The sequence below is a fragment of the Athene noctua genome, chromosome 9 (genome assembly GCF_965140245.1).
Source record: "Athene noctua chromosome 9, bAthNoc1.hap1.1, whole genome shotgun sequence".
Classification (NCBI taxonomy): domain Eukaryota; kingdom Metazoa; phylum Chordata; class Aves; order Strigiformes; family Strigidae; genus Athene; species Athene noctua.
In genome coordinates this window covers 11228240-11251307 of record NC_134045.1, presented here as the reverse complement: position 1 = coordinate 11251307, position 23068 = coordinate 11228240, and the positions used below count along the sequence as shown (strand labels likewise).

The following is a 23068-nucleotide window of genomic DNA, read 5'->3' as shown; positions in this document are numbered from 1 at the left end:
AGAAAGGAATTCTGTGATTCAATGAAAATTCTTGAAAATAAAAATAAGGTTGTTACGGTGGCACAATGGATTGAAAAAGAAACTTGCTCTCATGGGAGAATGTTAAGAAATCTTAAGAATTCCTTTTCTTTTGGAGGTATTCTGTGGTGAATCAATGTATGTTTGTGAAGACTGCATATAGGAACTGCAATGCTTGCAATTATCCATGTATACCTGACTGCCTAACTCTGACCTCAGAGTGCCACTGCTTCTTCATTCTATGGAAAAATAAGGTTTTTCTCAGTGGTTCTGGGTATTGATTCACCTAGCGTGATGCCCTCGTTGTGTGCCTTGCATTACTACTAACAGGGCAGGGAGAAAAAGAGAAGTGAATATACCCTCCTACCCACAGCTATTGAGCATTACGTAGTCTGGATCCACTACTGTTTTTCTGTATGGCTGCAGCTCAGTTATCCACCGGTTATAAATCCCTTCTCAGTTTCTGCGTGTGATCAGCTTGTATCTTGAAGCATCAGATTTGAATTGCCCTTGTCTTAACCTGTGAAAATACAGAGACCACAACTATTTCGGCATTTTCTTCCAGCATAGACTCTGTGCCAGCCTTGTCCCTGCAGCATTTTTTACTACCATAGCTAATTTTTAACTATGTTGAATTTGATTTGGATACGATGCAATGTAGTACATTTCTATAGCACCTTTTATGCAAGCATCCCCAGAGCACTTTCTGATCAAGCTAAAATTAGCTCTGAACTACATACAAATTCCTAAAAGATTCATTTAAAAAAAAACCTGTAAAGAGAAGGTAGAAATGTATGCACTCAGTTCAAAGTTAAAACAGGCAGAGGGGCAAGTTCTTCCCTTTTATACCACAGTAACAGAGGACCTAATCCAGTGTATTTCTTTATAACAGGCTTGGAGTGTGATTCTCCACGTAGTACAATGCACTGCTCTAACAATGCTGACCAGAATGAATTGCATGAATGCTGTAAATGACCTGGAGGTGGCAGGTGAAGCAATACATAGGTGGGTTATCAGATCTCCCTTTATGTACACATTGTTCTAACATTTGCTGCTTCTGATAAGAAATGGAAAAGCCACACAATTCTTTGTGATACATGGCCAGAGTCATCCACGAGGAAGACAGTGGAAGGAATAAACAAATAGCTCTGAGGGATGTGAATCATGGATCCAAAATGATACAAATCTTTTTGCCAGAGCAAGGGGCTGGGAGATAAAGCAAACTTGGTTTCTCAGGATTAAAAAAGAAGATTGTTGCCAGAAGTTGTCAGGAGGGACAGGCTGATCCAGGGTGACATGCTGAGGAAGGAGGCTAAGAGTTACATCTTTTCCTAGACCTAGAGATTTTAATGAAACTCAGACTAGCATATGATCTCTTTCATTGTCGTAAGACCTTCTTTTGATCCTTTTCTTTTAAATAAATAAAGTATTTATTTAAGGCAGTAATTTGGTCACCATCACTGCTCCTTCATGGAAGAGAACTATAGGGCCTGAAGATGCATCAAACCTGTTGAGAAAATTAAAAGAGAGATTGCTGCCTGAGACAGGTGATGATGGTCTGAACTAGCAAGCACGGAACTGAACATAGTTCAGTGCTCTTACTAATAATGGTCATGTGTGCTTTTTAACAGCTCTGCCTTCACCAAAGGTGGTAATCAGCCTGGTAGAAGTCCACCTCCATGGCTTATCCCTGCTGTATCCAGAGCACTGAGACAAAGGGCACCAATGGTGACCTGAAATCATGGCAACTGTGACACCAGTGCAGATGCTTCAGGGTCATCTGCAACAGGCAGGAAAGCCTTAAATGACAGCGAATAAAAGGAAGAGACATTTTATAGCCACATGGCTCGGAAAGACAGTATTTGAAGTCTGGCATTTGTTATGAAGAACAATGAAAAAAAAAATCTGTAGAGCAAAGTCAGATTTTTAAATACAGCTGTACAAGGAGACAAAAGTTCTTGTATCCATAGTTAATAAATTAAGCAAGTTGCATTTTCTTGGAGATGTGCCTTCTAACACTTCATGGCCCCAGACTGTAGGTGCAAACCTAATAGAGGGTGCAGCTGAGGTGTACTGCAGTATGGCAGGAAGCATCTATGTCTGAAAACTTTACCTTAGGCTGAGCTTTTTAGATCTCTAAAGCTATATGAACTTTAGCAAAATAGGAAGACAAAGTGTGGATAGGGTATACATTCAGGCTACCGTGTTCGGTGAATAAATCACATTTGGACCTGAGGAAAGACCAACAGTGTAGGTCAATTAGGAAGGTAAGGGCACCTCTGGACCCTGTCCCGCTGCAGCCAGTCCTTTATGCTGTGGCAAATCAGTTGTCAAATGTGGCAACAGTGAGGTGAAAGATAGTCTCTCAAGTACATTGTTTCTGATTTAGAGACCTTTCCATAGCTTGTAAATCAATCTCTTTTGCTCCAAATATACTTGCAACGTCTGAGGCAGAGAGAATTGGACAGGAAGAAGGAGCAGAGAGGTCTGTAGAGCTACATAGTGACATTGTGAAACAGATGCAAAACAGCAGCTGCAAATATGTCCAGTGGAAAGACTGAACCTCTGGACTGACACACAAATAATCCGCCCAGTTTTGCCCTGTGCTTCCTCTGACTGTTCTTTGTCTCAGCATTCCACTTGTTGCTGTTTATTGTGTTTACTGCTCCCTCATCCTCTCTACTGCAAGCACCAGTGGCATGCTACAGTGTGGCAGAAATAAAGAAAACGTGCTGAGATCAGATAAAGCATCTCACTCGTGCTGCCTTCACGCTCTATCTCTTAACTTAGGTATTGAAGGGACTTGGGGTAGCAGAAGCAAACAAAGGCTATTTCAGAGTGCTCTGCCTTTCCAAAGGGAAATGAATTCCTTTCCTATACAAGAGATTTATATGGCAAATTAGGTCAGTTATCATTAAGCTACTGCACAGCAGGACAAATCATAATTTTAAATACATTCAAAATGTAAGTACGTTGGAAATACATTTTGATGCAGTACAAATCAAGCCTCTTACAGTTGCTATGTGGACCAGGCAGATGAACATGGAGCATAATAATCAGGGAATAAGTTAGTTGGGTTTACTGCTGCTTGTGAAGACTATATGATTTATACCATTGTTTATGTTTCCTTGCAATCAAGTATCCTCACTGCTATCTCCTCAGGATAAGAAAAATATAAATGCGTAAACCAAAACAAGTTCTTCTTGTCAGTCTCTGAGTTACTGTTTTTACCTTAAAAATCTGCATGACTCTGTTCTCCAGAGATGAAATGAACGGAAATTTATGCCCTTCCTCTCCCAAAGTTTCCCAACATCAGCCCTAAAAATGCAGCCATCTGTTATGCAACTGACCAACCATTTGTTTTCTTCTTCCCAGATTTCTCTTCTCTCTTCATGATTCACAAATAGTAAACTTTTCTTCTGTCTGTGCCTTTTTTGTGTCTCCTTTTTTGATCGTCACAGTTTAGTTTCATGGCAGACTTCGTAATCTCACGGGCACCAGAACCCTCTGCCAAGGTTTATGCAGATTTAAAGCCTGGATTAATCTGGCCTGGTATTTATAAAATGCTCTGAACATGTGAAGCACTACGAAAGCACTGTATATTATTACTGAGTCCATGGAAGTCCCCCCCTGCTAACTCAGCACACATTTAAGCTGCTGTTCCTGGAGGTGAGGTACAGTGACAGAAACAACCAAATACACGTCTCATCTTCTGAGACTGTACCTCTCTCTTCTTTCTTTCTGTCTCTCTTCTTTTTCTTTTCCTTCCAGGATTTCTGGAAGAAACTGAATAGGAGGGAGGGAGACCCCCTCCAAAGATTTCACCTCTTGAGAGTATCCTTTCAAAGTCTTTGGCATAGTCTTCCTGCTTTTTGCTGTTGCTGGACTGCCCAGTTCCCTCATGCTGTTCCCTAAGCACTTTTATAAGCTAGCAGTTTTTGCAGAAACCTTTTGGAAAAAAAAAAATCTTGATGCATGGGGAGGCTGCTTTCAAACTCTGGTCTGCAGCTGGCACTCAGTGTGGGGAGAAGCCAGCCTCCAAATCCAGGCCATCCCAGCAACTTGATAAAAATTGCTAGAACAACTCGGGGAGCTGTAGGCCTATGCCAGCCAGATCTGCCATGTTTTTAAGGGGCTATCTCCAAAAAGATTTCTGTTCTGCTGCTTAAAGCACCGAGGAAGGAGATGACTGGCAACTGTAGTCCAGGTTTAGACATCATGTCTTCCCCTTCCATGTTATCAACATGGGGACAAAGGTCAAAATCAAACATGTACATATAGTGTTTGTGGTGTATTTATACCTTTATATAATTAAATTATTGGAGCTTTAACATATTTTATAGTAGTTGGACTCAAAACAGGATCAGTTCTCGTTTTCACACTTGGGAGTGCGGCTATTTAAAATGGAGTCAATGAACTTTCCCTGGCTCCATTCAGAAGGCATTATGGGTCCATTTATTTTTACTTCCCTCCCCCCATTATTTGATAGTTCTTTTAAGAGTCGTGAGTTTTACTTGGTTCCTTTTGATCAGAAGGAAAAGGTACTGTAGGAACTGAGATGCTGCAGTGACTCTGGCTTTGAACTCACCAGGTCTAAAAGCCTGCAAGAGCATTTTCTCTTTCAGCTTTCTAGCCAGCTCAGAGCTGGCTGATAAAGGGGTATGTTAAATTGTCCTGAAGGACAGCTGGAAAGCTAGGCGCTACAGTCTGAACTCACAATGGAATTGAGATATAGATATATATATATATATTTAGTTTAATCATATTAAAATTTAAATGTTAGACTTTAGAGTAGATTAAAAAAAAAAAAAAAATCAAGTCGTTAAAGAAAAAAGTTTATTTTCCATTCACTTCTGCTGCGGGGGTCCCGAGCTCCTGCAAATGCTGCAGCTCCATCTAGTGGCACTGCGGCCAGTTGCCAGGGTGGAGGCAAATCTTTTAGAAATGCTAATAATGAAGAAAAAGATTAGAATTTAAATTCTGTATTTTCAGTAAAATTCTCTAAGATTTACTTACGGTTATCACAGTTAGAGGCTACTCTAGCGCTGTCCGGAATGAAACAATATTTAAATGTCACTTGTTTAGAGAGATTAGTATATGCAAGTCCATTGAGTCTATTCCTCTTCGGTATTTTTCTTACTTGATCACAGACTTAGAGATGTATTCCTATTTCTAATAAAAGAAGGTAGTATGTTTAAAACTGTGTTTGTATATGTAAGCATGTGGTACTTGTAAAAGTAGTTTTGATCTTAATTTCTTAAAACACTTGGGAAACATTTATTAAGCATCAAAACATGCAAATTTGTTTGCTCTATCAGCTCGTCAATCTATCTGTCCATCCACCCATCCATCATGTATAGAGACTGTGCACATTCGTATGGACAGCAGACCCTATTCTGCTCTCAATTACATTATAACTTAATTTATTTCAGTGGAGTTGCTCTCAACTCTCACTGGTCTGACATGAAAATTAGTGTTTTGTGTATCTGTACACAGAGCAAATATATATTCACAAAGTGTGATGAACTTATGCTGTAATGTGATCTTAATGTAAATAAGTTAGTTCTTTGGGGTTCTCACCTCATCCAGATGGGAATTGACATTCAGTATTTTACACCATTAAAACTGTGTTTAGTTTTTCAACACGTCTTGCTCCTGCCTTTGATCTAATCAGAAAATAAACATTCTTGATTTGATTTGCTCAGCTGCCGTCTGAGCCACAAAACCTAGATTTCATATTGTGTCCTGAACTCGACTCCCATGCTGCTTGTTGCAAATCTGTTGAATTCAATAAATGTATTTAGCCTTATTAAGATTCAGGAAAGCAAATATTATCCTCCAGTGATGCAGCAGATAACAGGAGTTAATAACAAGTATGTGATAAAGATCACAGGATTCCCTGTAAACAAGATGCTGCATTGCACAGAGAGCATCTTGTCTGCATATGTTTCATAAGTAACTAGGCATCCTCATGGGCTTCTTTAGTTATTTTAGAAAGTTGTGTAAACAGTATTATCTACTTAATGCCCCAAATGATATAATAATTGATATGGAAATGGGGCAAAGCTCAATAGATCGTAATACAACTCTCTGTGGACTCTTGGAGATGATCTGCCCAGATTTTATTTAAATTTTCTTCTAGCTTGGATATATGCAGCCTGTGGTTAGTTAGACATGTTAGGCAGATGTTTGTTGGACAGTATTTTCTTTTTTTGACCTTTTTTCTGTAAAAAAAATAACATGTGAATGTATGCTTGGATTGTTACCTGTTGTATGTATACAGAGGTGTCAGTGACAATGTGAAGAGTAAGATCACACTGAAAAGCTCTGATGCATTGTGTGCTGTTGAGAAAAATGGATAATAACAGATTTCTAACCTACACAGTACTCTGTAGTGATTTAGTGATTCTTCTTGTTTAGACAAGAGCAGTGGAAAGAAGTACTGGACTACTAAGAAATTATTAAAACAAAAAAATTGTATTTTAAAATATTTTTCTGCTCCTTCATGTGGAAAATTATATTGAAGTCTGGAGATTTTTTAAAATATATTCTAAAAATCTCTTACACAAGCCTTTCTACTTTGTTATTTTTATAAAGTAGTGGTTAAAAGTTAAAATATTTTCCCTATTCAACCACTTATTAGTTTCTTCAAATATATTAATTGGTTAGACTTACTCAACTGTTTTCTCTTCCATAGACATCACATGTAATTGTCTCAGATGTATGATATCAGACAAAAATTAAGCTGTGTTGTGGTTGTCCATGCAAGATGAACCTAAGAACATGCATCCATGACATGTCTCTGTTTTACAAAGCTGTGATGCCAGTTGTGCTTAACTATTTCTCCAGTTAGTTAGTATGGTCTCCAGACCACTGTATTAGACTTTGGGAAAAATTACTTCTCTTATTTGTACCACAATTCCCCCAGCTGTAAAATGGGGAAATGATACATTGGAATGTGCTGATAAAATATAAGTAAAACACAGCTTTCTAGAAGAGGACAAAGCAAAATTGGTATTCAAAAGAAATCTGAGATTTGATTAGACTTTATCAAGGTCATTCAGTGGGCTTGTGATGTTGCCAAGAGCAGAGTTTGGGTCTCCAGACATTCTGTCTGTTGACTCCAGCTGCCTTCCAGGTACAGAGAATGGCTGATGAATGTTAATAATGCAAACAGGACAAACGTCAGCAACTGCTCATTTCCATTTATTTTATTAAACCAAAGAAATTTTTTTGTAAAAGGCACACATTGGTTTGGGAGACAGGAAAGGGATGAAAAGGATTTATTTATAAAACAGGCTTTTATCACTCAAATACTGTACAATAATGAAGAGTGGAAGTGAAATGGCTGTCTGGAAGCAGATGCAGTAAGCAGGAACCTGCTTACTTAATTTAAATTCCATTTTTGCATATGTGGTAGTGCCAGAGATTTCTTCTTCGAGAATAGCTTCACTGATGCAGTGCTATTTCCTTTTGCTGGCCTGGCACCTGGGGAGGGGGGATGTGTACTGGGGGCAGCGTGCAGTCCCCATGGAGAGTGCACAAGGATTTTAGTAATTGTTTCTCCATTGGCTTCTTAACAAGAGTTAAGGAAGTGCAATAGGTAAGCAAGACAGGTAGATATGGATGAAAATTAGCTATTTTCTTTTTGAGCCATTCTTAAAACATTATTCAGAGGAAAACCAAGATGCAGTGGCAGGTGGATAGCACCCATTTAATTTTTATACATCTTATGAAAAAGCAGATTCAATTCATGAATGGGGGCTCTGCAGCCACTACTGTATCCTTGCACTGGGCAGTGTTAATAGGGAAAAAGACTGATCTTCTCTGACTCCCTGTGGGAAATCTGCCCTACCTGGCTACATGTTTTCAACTGTGGAAGATAAAGTTGCATGTAGAGGCAGAGGGAACTTGGTCCTCACAGGCCATCATTCCATGTGAAAGATAGAATGGGAGCAGGAATGCCATTATCTTTTAGTTTAGTAACATACAACAGTTGAGTACTCTCTTTGCTGTAAAAATCAAGTGAAAAAGAATATGCAGAAGTTGACTTGAAATGTGAATAAATGAAAGCAAAACTCTTTTGGCAGGTCCAACCAGTCTCTGAGAGTACACACCTAAGAAATCAGAACTGGCCGATTGCCTATGGAGCTGATGAGCCAGCATGGTCTCACTACAGTCCAGTGCAATAAATAGATTAATTTTGTAACTTCTCTCGTGTACAAGGAAAGTAACGCCTGATTCTAAAATAAGTCTGCATTAGTAAGAAACTATGCGATCAACAATAGGAACACAGGTTTGGCAACTTACTGCCTCTAAGTTCCATTTCAAGGTGTCTTCAAGAAATTAAACAGGCTTGTATAAACCAAAATTGCCTCCATCCCAGTGCACATTTCTGAGTTAAATGTTGGAGTTAACTTGGTCAAGTTTCACAGCTTTTCTGTTCAGTGAGTACTGCAAACCTGAATGAGGAAACTTTACTGGGGAAGTACTGGGTGAGGAAATAGGGGCACAGAGGTTAAGTTGCTTGTGCAAAGTTCAGACCAAGTCTGTGGCAGAGCTCCAGTTAAAATCCAGGCCCCGTAGGTCCCCATTCATTGCCATAACTGTGCTAGCTTTTGCTGTCCAAAGATTTTCAGTGTCATCTCTGAAGAGATTAATCAATTGAAAGGTCACAGGCTCTGCATTTGTAGGAAGGGAATACATCCCTGATTTGCTTGGGGGAGGTTGAATTTTTTTTGGGGGGGGATGGTGGTGGTGGTGTAATTTTGTTGTATTCTAATAGTAATGAAGTCAAAAATTGATTTTATGAAAGCTACACTTGACCCTTTGATGACACATGCTGTAGGCTCTGTGGATTCATACATGAAGTGGCTTGATTGGAAGTCTCAGTGCAGCTGAAGTTGAAATCAGCCCTTTGAGTGAGGCAGATTTGTTCTTCCTGGGTAGCTCTGAAGATGTTGTGGATGTCTAATTGCCACAGATACCCCACTGAAAAGGCTCTCCATCAAAGAAGTTCAGTGTGTGGGAATTATCCAACAGACACATTGTTCTTTCTTCACACCATTTCTGTATTTATTTAGTACATTTTCCCCCATAACACAAGGAGACTGACCTTTGCTTTCTGGTGGATAGGGACAAAGTGACCAATTCTAGGACCATTTTGTTGACAAAACTGTGCTAGCACATTATATAGAAAAGCATTCTCAGAAGGAATTTGGCTTACACCAACAAAACAGTGGGAGGTTTTGGCACTGTTTATTTTAGTGCCTTTTGAATTATGCAAATTTTTCTTTAGCCAAATTGCACCTCCTCATATTCATAAAGAGCCAACAAAAATTGGTTAGCTTTGGATCAGTTAATCCTTCAGAGATGGACAGTTACAGCAGTACCACAGTAAAGGTTAAGATAGATCTTGCTGATGTGCTGCTTTCCTGACGCTTGTCCTTGCTAGACAGCATCTACTTACGGACCTTCTAATCTCGTAGTCTGCTGTAAGGTGAGGTCTGTGGACACAATTAGCTACTCATGCACAGTCCCACAGGAACCTGAGGAGAATCCAAGGCAGCTGTGCACACAATGACAGGAGGGAGGAAAAGGGGGGAAATTATTTTTCCCTATTCTTTCGGTCTTTCACCACAAACTGCTGTGGAGATAGAGCAGCATGATGGCTGTGCTTCCTTTCTGCCTTAACTTCAGGTCACCTGAGTGTGATGCAGACCCCAGACATGCTTTTTTCTTTGCCACTTTGTTACTGATTCAGAAATGATCCTCTAAGGAGGTGCTACCTTTGATCCATTTTAACTGTCCTGCAATATGATATGTTGTGGGAAGATTAGTTCTTAAATTTCTTAATTAATTACTCTTAATTCTCTGACTTCTGGTATAACTAGGAAAAGTAATAATTGTCAAATAACAAATAATCCACACATTTTAATGCCTAGCTGTTAATAGCTATTTAAAATACTAACTTTACACCCTAGACACTCCTATTAATCTGTATTTTTTCCAAGCCATCCTTCTGGTAAGAATGCACAGCAGTGTTTTTCAGGTTCAGCGCACTTTCAATTAGCTGATTCTTTTATGTGTCTGGGAGGTAAGTTAATACAGTTATTCCTTATTTATAGACAGTGCCATTGTGGCGCACGTAGTATCTGCACGTGGAGTACAAGTATACAGATATACAGGATTAGCTATAATATCGCAATGCCACCAAGATGGTATTTGCATGGTGTACCAGGCTGTAAAAGTAAGGCCACACCCAATCTACATAAATCTCTCAAAGGCAACAGGGAAGCATATGCTTAACACAGACTGTCTGTTAACCATGTGTCTCACAGCTTGTTAATCAGAATTAAATGCAAGCATTATATTAGCCAGATGTTCTCCCCAACAGCACCCTTCTGTGGTTCCTTTCCATTATGTATATAGTCCACGTGGTATGAATTTTCTACCCTTTCAGAGCTGTACTTGAAAGATCACCCCAAACAAGAATGTGCCTTCAATGCAAGTCATAAAACTCTATCAGCTACAAAAGGGAAATAAAGTATATTCCTTCATCTCTGATGGAATGATCATTGGTTGTATATTTTGCTCCTACCAAAGTTGATTGGAAACCTTCTTCCCAGGTCCTCCTGCCCACAGCAGTTGACTTCAGTGGGAACAGGACCAATCCCATCATTCTCAGGAATGGTAAAGTGCTGTTTGACCAGGCTTCAGCTGGGTGAGTAAAAAACTACATTCAGTGTCTGAAGATGCATCCTTTAGATTGCAATGACTGAGAAGATATTTCTTGAAAGCAAGTAATTTCCATATGAGCAAGCAATTCCTCTGATTCTGCAGATTCTTATGTGCTTAATTCATTCTATTTTCCTACTCTGGCTTTTCACACAAAATAGGCTATGTTCAAAATAAGCAAATCGTAAATGAAATTTTTTGTTGCAAATGTCTTTCCAAAAACTTTAATAAGCTTAGGTGCTCCTCATATGGTAGAGTAAATATAATATTTTCCAACATAAATGTTAATGTCCCTTTTGCACATGGGAGATATTTAACTTTTTTCTATTAATATAAATTTATGTTAGCCGAACAGTTAATTTCCAGTTCTTACTCCTTCAAGAGTTTGTGTTTGGGAAAAGTTGCTGACAGCTTTGCTCTTTAATGAAATTGTTTCTTGTGTTCATTGTACATACTCCCGAACTGCAAGTTCTTTCAGGGTAAAAACTCGTATGGGATCTTTTTTTGCCTTCCATTCTTCCAGTTTTTCTTGCAAAGACAGAAAATCCTTGCCAAGTTCATATGCCAAAGTGATCATTGTTTCTAACAATGGAATATAATACCTGTGGCTGGTATGCACATGGAGGCGTGAAAGAGCTTTTTCTCCATATTCAAAAGCACTCGCTAGGTTTTCCAGGTCCTTGTGGCACACCACGATAGCACAGAGAGTAGGGACAATTGAGAGAGGGTTGCCTCTTGTCAGCCTTTCCTGCAGACCAATGACTTCTAAAAGGATTTCCAGAGCTTTGGTGTACTGGCCACCCCGCAGGCAACCATATGCTTCCTGAAGTTCGGGCCTTGTTAAAAAGTCAATAAATTTTTTTGATCTTTGGATATATTTCATAGAATATAGGAGTCTCAGGTAGTCCTTGAAGGCTAACTTTCTCTCATTGATTATTTCTTCTGTGAAATTCCCTGTTAGAGTTTTTTTGGGAAAGGTCACATCTTCCATTTCTTCACTAAACTCCTCCAGCAGATTTCTGTGCAGTTTCTCAAAATCTGAGTAACGCCGTTCAATTACAGACTTGTTGCTGTCAAAACTCCCTGTTTGCAAAATGATGATTTTATACAGCTGAACACAATAAAAGAGAAAAAAAAAAAGGCATGAGAAGGACTAATCTATCCCCAGTGGACTCAGATTTTGTCTGTTATTGCTTTGAAAAGACTTTGTGCTTGTATATTCTACCAGCCAAAACCTTCCTGCACCAATTTAACATGTGTAATCTTGTATACTCCTACGGTTTACAGCAGTGCAGCTAAATTAGTTGCTGCTTGGGATTATGGTGCATGCTCGGCATAGGCCTGATCTTTGAAATCTGCAGCCATCAAATTAATAATTCTCACCTCCTGCTGTTTTGTACTTTTGTCACCAGACTTAGCGTAGCATGTAAGTTGTAAATAAACAATGCAGTAACAGATCCCATCCTGCAAGGTGCTGCGAATGGTGAGCTAGCAACAGACTGAAGCACGTAAAATCACTTACAAAGTATTTCTGTAGCTGTACTTTGTTTATAACAGCCATGGCTGCTGCAATCAGTCATCTTCGGTGAACTGAATGGATTTCCCAGACTTAATATTGAATGTAATCTATTTTACATTGGTCGTAATACTCAGAAATGTTGTTTGTATCAGACATTTCTAGGGATTTAGGGGTGTTATTAATGCTGTGAAAGAAGAGGGAGTATTTGGCAGTAATATTTGGTGTGTGCAAAAATGCGATGGAGCAACTCCAAAGCCTTTTTTCCCCTCTAAATCACTGTCCTGTTATTCAAACTTACTTGGCATATAAATAATGCAAAAAAAAGTGACATTTCTACAACAATCTGTTTGCTATCCAAAATCCTTCACTAACAGCTAACGGCAATGCTGTCCCATATTAACAGTACTCAAGAGTATGTCTTCCTCAGCTCTTCACTAGCCTCAGAATGACTATAATAAATGCGATACTAGAAAAGTAGCTGCAAAATAGAATTTGTGTGTTATGTGTCGTACAAATAGATTCTCTTCTGGTCCTGATCCAAGCACAATGATGTTGTTGAAGGGCCAAATCCCTAATGTGTGTAAACCAGTGGAGCTCCACTGAGGCCAGCTTAACTGTGTCACTGTACCCCAGCTAAGGACACGGCCTGTTGACCTTGCTGGCTTTTGGACAGTGGCCATGTTCACATTCAACTTCACCCTGTTCCCATTGAATGATACAGGAAATGAAGCAGTTTTACTCATGCTGGTTGTTTTCTTTGCTGCTGCTGAAGGGTACAAGCCAGTACTAGCACTAGTGTCTGTCTGATTGTCTTCCTTGTTTTTCCTTAAAGAGAAATTCTTTCTTTTAATCTTCATAAATGATCTTTACAGGTGCTCCTGAAAGGTTTCGAAACTTGAGCTGACCTCTCTGATTTCTTTTCATTTGTAAGCACTGGGACACTTTCCTATATTTGTCCTGCTCCCTGCTGAAAAGTGTATATATGCCTGATGCATATTCAAAACAATAATAAGAACAATTTTTTAATCTATCATTTTATTAAGGGCAACTAAGTGAATAACTTAAGAGTACTTGTTTTTTTTATTTGTGAAGTGTGCATGAAAAAAAGGAAGAAATACCATTGAATTAGACTATCATTCAGATTGGCTCAGTTTTGTTGTAATGTATGTTTTTGCCTAGGCATGTAACTTATGACTAAGTTTAACTACTTGCACGTATGCTGAATGATACTCTTGTTCTTGTGTACAGTTATACTAAAATAATTTTAAACTATCAACAAGCTGGGTACTGTTGACTGTTTGCAAGAATGGTAGCACCTAAGTAGGTGTGTATAGCATGCCACAAGATCTTAGGACAGTGTCCAGAACACTTACCTGCTTTAAATTCTACCAAGATGCATCACCCAGTATCAGCAATACTAGTACGATTCTTAGCATTTTTCATCTACAGTTCTCAGAGGTTGTTGCAAACAAGGAAAACATCCCTATCTGAATTTCACAGTATTGAAAGAATCTTACTCTATATCAGTCCTCCTGAAGGCCAGGAGCAGAATCAGAAATAAAAACCAAGTGTCATACTGTGAGTAAAGATACAAAAATGGAACATATTCTGTTGTTCCTGTCCTTCATACTCATGTTTCACCTTAAAAACATGACAGAAATATGCGATCTAATGGAGCTCTAGGTAGGGAAGGGGAATGATACCAGGTGATCTAGCTGGAGAATGTCTTAGACTTTGTCAGCATCAAAGAATTTTGCATTTGTGTTAACGGAAACCTCTGATAGGGAAGTTGTACAAACACCATGCAGTTGGTACAGCAGGCTAGCTCAGCCGAAGTGTAACTATATTGATATTGTTATACCTGTGTGAATTTTCTTAATGTTGACAAGCCTCTGGGTGTTAAGTATACTCAAGCTACTAATTTACTTGCTATCACTTTTCCGCTGCTGCAGATTTTGTGAACTGATCGTCAGAGGTATTTTTTAGGGGCAGATTCCACCAGCTATGCCCGTACAATCAGAGAACAGGTTCTACTCAGTATGATCATGGCTTGCAAAACTTGGCTTATGGTAAGGCTTTCATGTAGTGAGTCATGCTGTGTGTTGTGCAGACCCCTGTAGAGTGAATGAAAATTAATGATCGTCTTACATATTCATTTCTTAGCTTACCACATATTTAGATAAATGGTGCTCTACAATTCTGGTTGATGGGATTTCAAAAAGGAGTTTGACTTGTCTGCACTGGCGTTTTTCATTCCTCCAGTATTCCTGAAGCTCCTTAGTGGTCATCAAGGAGTTGGGACTTAGAGATGCATTGGAATCTAAAACCAATATATTAGCATTTCAGTTTATAACCTGTGCATTTGGAAAGAAAAATCTTATGCATTTATTGTGAAAGGAGAGCCCAGAATTTCTGTTTCTATTCAGCAAGACTGTTAAAATAAGTGATTTCACTGCTAATAAAGACAGGTCCAGATTCTTTGAGGAAAGCTATTGCAGTCTGAAATTTTGAAACATACCAAAGCAACTGCAGAATACAAAGTTATAGAAAAACTACTGGCAAGAAGTATTGTACATCTAGGTTTGTAACCTTGGGCAGTCTGAGCAGCAGATATGCTTCACCATCCCAGAAGTAGCTCTAAGAAATGCCAGCTCAGTCTTCTGAATCACATGTTTCTCCAGGCTTCTTTGTTGCTAAAAGGAGGAGGTAATACAATGCAGCTGCAAATTCAGACATATATTCAAATACTGACCTTATTCAAATATTGGGTTTGTGCAGTAACAGGTGAAAGCTGAGAAAACATGAATATCCTAACCTTAAAGGAGAAACTCGTAACCAGTTTGGCCAAAGAAAGAATTCTCACATCCTCTTTTTCTTTTGTAGCTGAATTGATGCTACAGTTCAGCTACAAATATTTTTATATACTTCCCTCCTTTCCTCTCTCTTTCTCCCCACAATCACATACACACACACACAAACATATATACATATGCATATATAAAATTTAGGACAGCTGGTTGAAGAGTTTGCTTACAGGGGAATTTGATGTAGCTTTTCAAAAGGGTGATTTCTCTGTCTGAAATCTACTGATAACAGTTTTCATCAGGTGGTATATAGGCTAGCAAAGTGGATAAAAGTAATGCCATATTTGTATTTCACAAATGGGCCCATCCGGTCCCAATTTCTAATCCATGATGTCTCTGTCAATGCAGTCAGCTGAAGTCAGTCTGCAATGTATCTAACATTCAGACAATGGAGGTGAATGACCACAAATGAATGGGAAGATAACAGCTTGATGCAGAAATAGATTTGCAAAGGCACCATAGTACTTCAGTGGCTCCACTTCTACATGTTCTTAATCATTTGGCCATACAGTTTCAATTTCCAAGGCCTTTGGGGTTTGGCTCAATCTCTACAAAGCACGTTATTTCCTAAGAGAGGTGGTGTTTATGACATCTTTGCAGGCTGAAAATCTTGATGAGGTTATATACTTTTTGGATTATATATAACATTTTATTTAATAACAGATGACAGCAACCTTAGGCATAGTAAAAATTCAATGCTGCCTCTTCATAAGGCATGTGAGAGACTACTGTTTAAGATTAGCTTCAATCTGGTGTCCTTGCCAATACTGCCAAGAAGTTCAGATTTTGTGATGTACAGAAAGGGCACTCCCAAAACAGGCCAGCTAATGATCACTGGTTTGGTCCCTGCTGTGTAAATGAAATCTGGAATACATTTTAGGCCCAAGGGATTTAAAAGGAAGACTGTGTGTGTATATACACACTAGGATATGCATCTGTTTCACTGCTGCTATGTTATTACTACAGGTTTAATCAAGGCTTATTTTCAGTAGAGTATAGCAGTGAAAGTCTGGACTACTGCTGGAAGAAATAAAGCTAAGATTTTATATAAAAGATTAATGGCATAAATAGCTACATGAAAAATAAAATTAAAACATATCATCAACCTTGTAGGTCACCTTTTCCTGGGTTTTCTTTTCTCACTTGACATGAAATTTCAGCTTTGGGTTGAATTTGTTCTTCATCAGATGGACTTGTGGTAGAAAATGTAGTAATACTGCTTACAGCTTCCAACAGTTCCCCTTCTGCTGTGCAGTGTGAGTCTTGGTCCATTGCAAGCTACCACTGAAAGACTGCAAAAAATATGACATTTCTTAGTAGCATGCCTTTAGAGGAGCCAGTCTGCTAATTTTTTTATTGACTCACTCATTGTTCTATGTGACCTTATATGAGGGTAACTGTAGTTTCATAAAAAATAAAGTAATAAGTAGAAATATCTATATAGCTATCAGTGAAGAACCACTCCTGTTAATATTATTATTGAAAGTGTTTGGGTATCTTTTCGGTAGATTAAAATCAACCACGAAAACCATAGGAAGTTATGTTGAGTAAGATTAGGTGGGAAACTCTGTTCTTATCTATGAGAATTTTCTCAGAAACTTCAGTGTATTTTGCCCTCAAGCTTTCAAGTATAAGTTCAGATGAACTAAAATCTAGGAGATAATAACTAGCAGCCTGGCTCTCTTACACTGCTAGAATTTACCGTTCTCAAGACTCCAAAATTAGCCATCTGTTCTTAATCACAACCTGTAGGGCAAAATAGGGCAATATCTCAAAGAGTATATTTTTGTCATATTTTACAGATTCAAGTTCTCTCCAGAGACTTGTCTCTGTACTGTGAGAACAAAACAACTGAATGGTTAGGTGGAAGGAGAACTGAGTTTTCTAATAGTTATACAGAAGCATTCTCCCTTCACTTGTCCTTTTAACCTATATACTGTGCTTGTCGTAGATCTCTATGCCTGTTCTGCTAGGACTACTCTTTTACCAGATGCTGATAAAATGCCTAACACAATATATTCCTACCCTGTAGACCAGATTGGCCATTCTGCTGCATAAATGTCTCCCCAGGATGTTTTGGGGGTTTTGTTTGGTTTTGTTTTGTTTTAAATTCCCTACCTATTACATCACTGTATTATACTAGCAGTTGAAAAGGTTCTAGAGCATCCTAACAACTTTGCCAGGGCGCTGTGTTGTTAGTTAGCATGAGAGAAGCGTTGCTCACAATTCAGCCAATGGGTGAAAACCAAATAACAGAACAACCTACTTTAAAAAAAAAAAAAAAAAAATCTCCTTGCTACAAATGCAAAAATAATGGCCAAACAGTGGTTATTAAGTAATGAGAGGATTTAGGACAGGGATGTTACTACATATCATTTTGCCTCCACTTGTCTACCACATAGTTATGCAACGATGGATACAGAGGTGAGAAAACTCCTTCAGCAGACCCACTATTTCTGGCAAACTGCAAGGCTATAAAAAGAAAAGCCATTACTTTCCCCACTGGAAATGATGGAAGTGCAAACCACTTTCCTCTAACAGAAACCCTTCCTTTGCCTGGCTCGGATAAGCAAGTACATACGTGTTGTCATCCTTAATAAAAGCATCATGGAAGCCCTTATTTTTGGACTTTGGACTAGGAGGTAGAAGTTCTCACTGTTCTCCTTAAGGTCTGATTTTTGAACATGAAGAGCAGCCACTTACTTATTGTCTAACTGCTCAGTCTTTTGAAATTCATGACAATTAAACCCAAGAGCATGAACTTGCAAATATTTTTTTTAACGTACAGATAATCTCAAATATATTATATTAAATGAAGAATCTGAAAATGGCCAAAAAAATTTAAATTACAACTTTTTTCTTGGTTGTGGGTTGGTATAACCTTATAAACAAAACTATATATATTCAAGATATATATATTTATATTTATGTATAACTTTATATACATTTTTATATATATATATATGTGTATATATAGAAATATAACACTTTGAAACATGATTTACCAGGGAAACACAACACACTTGAAAATAGAAGAATGCAGAAGTGAACATTATGATATACAAGTCTTCTGCCTTGAATATATCTGCCTTGCAAACTATCTGTACTTCATATAAGCAGTTTCATTTTCACAGCTATATATAATTCACAGTAAGCTCTTTTAACTAAGCTTCTATATATTAAAAAAACCCAAACCAATACAAAAACCGTGCAACAAATTACAGTTTTACTTTGAACAGACACTCATCCTGCTCTGTTTCTGGGTAAATGCCGCTCGGACTGTTTCACTGAGTTGTAAGTATCACTACAAACCGAAATGCACGGTGTACTCACCTGGAAACTGCTGAAGAGCTTTTAGTTGTGGTGCGTGTGTAGTCTGTAAGAAGTCATGAAAAGCCTGCTTCGCATTTTCAAAACACAGAAAAATATGTCTGTGTGTTCTTCTAATAGGCACATTCTGTGTTTTACAAAAAGGAAGGAAGAAGCCTTGATTAACTCAGACTTCCTCGTCCAATTGGCTCACTGGTTCAGTGCTGAGTGATTACGCATGAAATTTCCTATCTGCCTCCAACACCCTTGTGGTGGCTGTGGGTGAGGCTCGGCCTCTTGTCAGCCGTGCAGCTCCAGCAGCAAGGGCAGGTTTGCACGCCCGAGTGTCAGGATTACATGTGCAAATACAAAGTCTAGCAGAGGAAAGAGTTCAACAGTAAATACAATTACAAAATCAATGAAACTTCTCTGCATAGATTTCTAAAACCACACTTAGCAAAAGAGAGATTAGAAAAAAAGAGCCAAATATGTAAATGTACTTATGTGGAAAAATATGCCCTTTGGGACATCTTTAAAGTACAGACTTAACATCCAGTTCAGAAAAGAAAATGCAGATGGTACCACAATAAATAGCCTCGCTCCATGTAAACTTACACTTCTGACAGAAATCCCGATTCCGCACAGTGCTTAAACATATGATTAATTTCAAATATCTGCTTAATTAAAGTTCAAAAAGGAGCATTATCATATCTGACATGACTACTAAACTTGAAATGGGCTTATGTGTGTGCCTAAAATTAATCCTGTGCTTAAAGTCTTTGTTAAACTGAGGACAAAGTGAAGAAGAATGACGCATTAATCCACATGTCCTTTGGCCCAGATGCTTCCTTTGGCTGTTCACTTCAGTTTGGAAATTTGCTTTAAAGCATCAGGATAGCTATTTCTGGGGTAAATAATATGAATGCTATCTTTTTTTAGTAATGTAAGTTTCTCCATTGCCAAAGCTCACTCACTGAAGAACCAAACAATTTTAATGCAGCACAAATGTGGGAGGCAAACATCCAAAGGACCACATGGATCCTGCCCCACACATTCCTTTAGAACAAACAATTTAAAATAATGTAAAACCAGGGCCATAAACTGGCAGTGCTTCTCTTCTGTTTTATTTGCAACATAAAACAATGCCAACTTTAACTTGGACTCAGTCTAAATGTAGAAGTTTTGCCAAAATAGCTGTCAGAATGGTGAAAAATCACTCCCATGCAGCTACAGCCATACTGGCAGAAGCCGTAGCGTAGATGCCGTTATATTGGCAGAGTCCTTTAGCCAGTTTAGCATGTTCCATGCGGAAAGTGATTTAAGTTACACCAGAAAAGAAATCTCTGCTTGCCAATAGAGCTCTAAGGTGTAGCTATACCAGCCAACCCTTTTAAGTGTAGACAAGGCATGGGTTTCTGGCTCAAGTCTCATTCCTTTAAAGTTAGATTTATGGGTTTGGTTACAATTGTGAGCAAAAACCAAGGGGGATTTCAGTGCCTTTCACTCATGCTGACAGTTCACAGATGTATCTAAGCTTTGAATCCTGAATCTGTTAATTTATGTGTTGCCAAAAAGCAATGTATTATTCTGTGATGCTTAGTGCTATTGTCCTGCTCTTGATAAAGCTAAAAGAAAAGAGGAAATTTTATTTTTCAGTGTATTAAGTATGACCTCTACTTTCAATTATTTCAGAACAAGTCAGTCCTACTCAAATTAACCTGGATGATTAAAAAAGGTGAAATCTTTTATTATGAGCATGGATGACTCATATGAAGTAATTTACAAATCCAGGGTGTTCTGCAAGAATTCTGCCCGCCTCAACAGAGCGAGCTGTTATGGTCACAGCGGGTTCCTGAACGGCTTCCTCGTGCCCAGGAGCCGTGACATCCACAGAGGATTTAGCAGGCTGCGGCTCCTCCTCATCCTGCCCCATGAGCTTGGGTTCAGCCCAGACAGTCCCTGGCCCTTCACTGAGACCCAGTGTTGTTAGTCTGGCAGCATTTTACTTTCCTAAATGTCTACTTGATTAGCACATTCAAAAAAGGTCTACAGTGTACAGTGGTGTTTGCTAGCAGAATGCATAACTAGTATCTTTCTTTTTATATTCTCAGTTCCAATTCCAACAGCCAAATACTGTGTAAAGGGTTAAGCAGTGGAAAATGGGAATTTTCACAATGGCAGCATACCATTCTGAAAGATGGGCAATTGCACTTATACCATAATTTATCTGACTATTCATAAATTTTAATGGAAAAGCATGTTCTGTCATAGTGATGGAAAAGTGATCCTCCTGCACTGCCTCACTCAGAGTTTGTATACTGTGAAAGCGCTGACTTTGACATGCATAAAGAGTTAAAATGCATCTACCAAGGGATATGGAAATAGAGTGCTCTGCAATAACATAGGAGCAAGGCAAGGTTAAAAATCGTAACGCTGCAGCACATAAAGGTGGTTATCATAGGAGTTAGGTCCTCCATACCAATTTAAGTCAAAATGACTCATTTTCAGAAGACTAACCTGAAAGTTTATATCTAAAACTTGGTAACCAGCCACCAAATGATCTAGCCTTGCGATGCCATGTTAAGGATGGCTGTATTGAAAGACCATGTTTGTGCTTTAGATAGTTAAAGAACCAGAAGGGACTGCTGCAATGGTGACAAACATCCTGCCTTTATTTATTATTTATGTTCTAATTTGGGCAGTTCATATTTTCCCAATCAGATAGATTACATAAACGTGGACAGACATAGTATTTAACCATAGAATACAGAGCTGGTATCAGCTTGAGAAATTGTGGGAGAAACCACTGTTATATAGAAACTGCAGTTTACTGCCAGATTTTATTTACTATAGGCACAGAAGGGTCCTATGTTTGTTAAAGAATGTGGCTGTAATATTCCTATTACAAAATACTCTTCAGCTTCTGTCCTAAGAAACACAGCTTCAGGCAACCCCATACAGTCTGTGCTGCTTTTCCCACTCAGGCCCCAAACTGTGTAACTAAACCTTACTTATTTTACCAAACCATTCATTAGAACTGTAGATAATGAGAAAAAACACGAGGAGGCAGAAATACCTAAGATATTTACCCAAGTCTCCTTTTATCACATAACTAATATTTAGGAAGTGCTGTAATGTTGTCTTGGATGCTTCTACAAGAACCTTTCACCTCTTTTTTTAATGCAGCTGGATAAATACCTACCATTTCCATGTTTGAAGTTGCAGAAAAACTCAGCTGTTCTACATGAATATTCTGCACTTTTGGGGTGATGCTGTGATAAATGAATACCATACTCCTGTACTGGTATGGCACAAAATTCTGTTCCATGCTATTTATATAACATTTATTTGTATAGTGTTGTGTCATTTGAAAGTGGAATTTGTTTACTATACTTCATTATTACAAAACATGTCTCTCTTAACAAGAGTGTGGTTTAAAGAAATAATTTGCCCTTTAATGGCAAATATCTCGTGCTGGTGTTACTGACAGGGTTTTCAACATGAAAGAAAATGTAACAGGCCCATTTTATACTGCCAAAGCCCTGTTACCACTTTACAACTCCTTTATACTTCTAAAGGAGTATGAAGGAGCTTTCGAGTAAACAACAGTCTTGGCCTGCCTTTCATCTGTGGTCTGTCAGTGACACAGAGCTGTAATGCAAGCCCAGTGGGTCGATAGGATATTAAACTGGGTTAAATTTCACAAGTGCTATTCTGTCTGTAGAATGACAGACTTCCTAAATGGTCTATGGTGGTCATTTTCCTGCTGAAATCAGAGGGCCAAGTACATAATTACATGGACTAGAGAAATATCTTTAAATATTTGCTTCTGAGTTATTAGGTGTACCACATGTAGTCATTTCTACCTAGCATTTTGATATTTTATTCTTATAATGTGTCCATCCCCTTCTCAAATATAATTACAATGTACTTAGGCTAATACTTATAATCACGTGCTACGTGTAATTTATTTATACCCAAAATGTAAATATAATGAAATTTGGGATAACGGGATTTATAACAGACATGCTAATACATTTTGTAAGAGCACAAACGGCAGCTCTACAAATGGAGGAAAGTGCAGCTGCTGTGTATAGATAGCCACCTTGAGGATTAGCAGAGCATAACGGGTTTACTGTGTGCCCTTCTCCAAAATGAAATGTAATGCATGAATCTTAGTATCTTTTCACTACTATTTATTCTTTAAAAATTAAATATGACTTTAATGTGCGATTTTGCTCTTAAGTGACTGAATAAAATTATCAGTGTGAGCATTCATTCCATAGTAGATGGAATCTTGTCATTTCCTCAGGAGTTTCCAATAAACTCCTCCTGGTTTCCAACACTCAGACTGTGTCCTTTCCATCCTGCACACACCCCCGCTAGCAAAAGCCCGTGCTGTGCCTTCCCCTCTTCCCACCAAGAGCCGTGGTGGTGACACACATCACTTCAGAGCTCAGAAGTGGGCACCCCAGCCCCGATCTGGGGCTGTGCTGGATCTGCTTACTGTCTCTCTAGATTCTGAAGATCTATATGGAACAGGATTAACTGGAACAGCCTTTTCTTTAGCTAATGTTGGACCGCACATGTTGCATAAAAACATGTATTAAATGAATGGTAA

At 38.5% G+C, this 23068-nt stretch overlaps 1 protein-coding gene across 1 annotated transcript; it reads right to left on the bottom strand.

The window, feature by feature from the left end:
- Window positions 1-11088: 11088 nt before the first annotated feature.
- SNX20 (sorting nexin 20) lies at window positions 11089-16410 on the bottom strand. The gene is made up of 3 exons (XM_074913556.1): window positions 16245-16410; window positions 14443-14594; window positions 11089-11866 (listed from the first exon to the last, which is right to left on the bottom strand). The coding sequence occupies exons 1-3, from the start codon at window positions 16408-16410 to the stop codon at window positions 11198-11200; spliced, it is 987 nt and encodes a 328-aa protein (XP_074769657.1). The 3' UTR covers window positions 11089-11197.
- Window positions 16411-23068: the final 6658 nt, after the last annotated feature.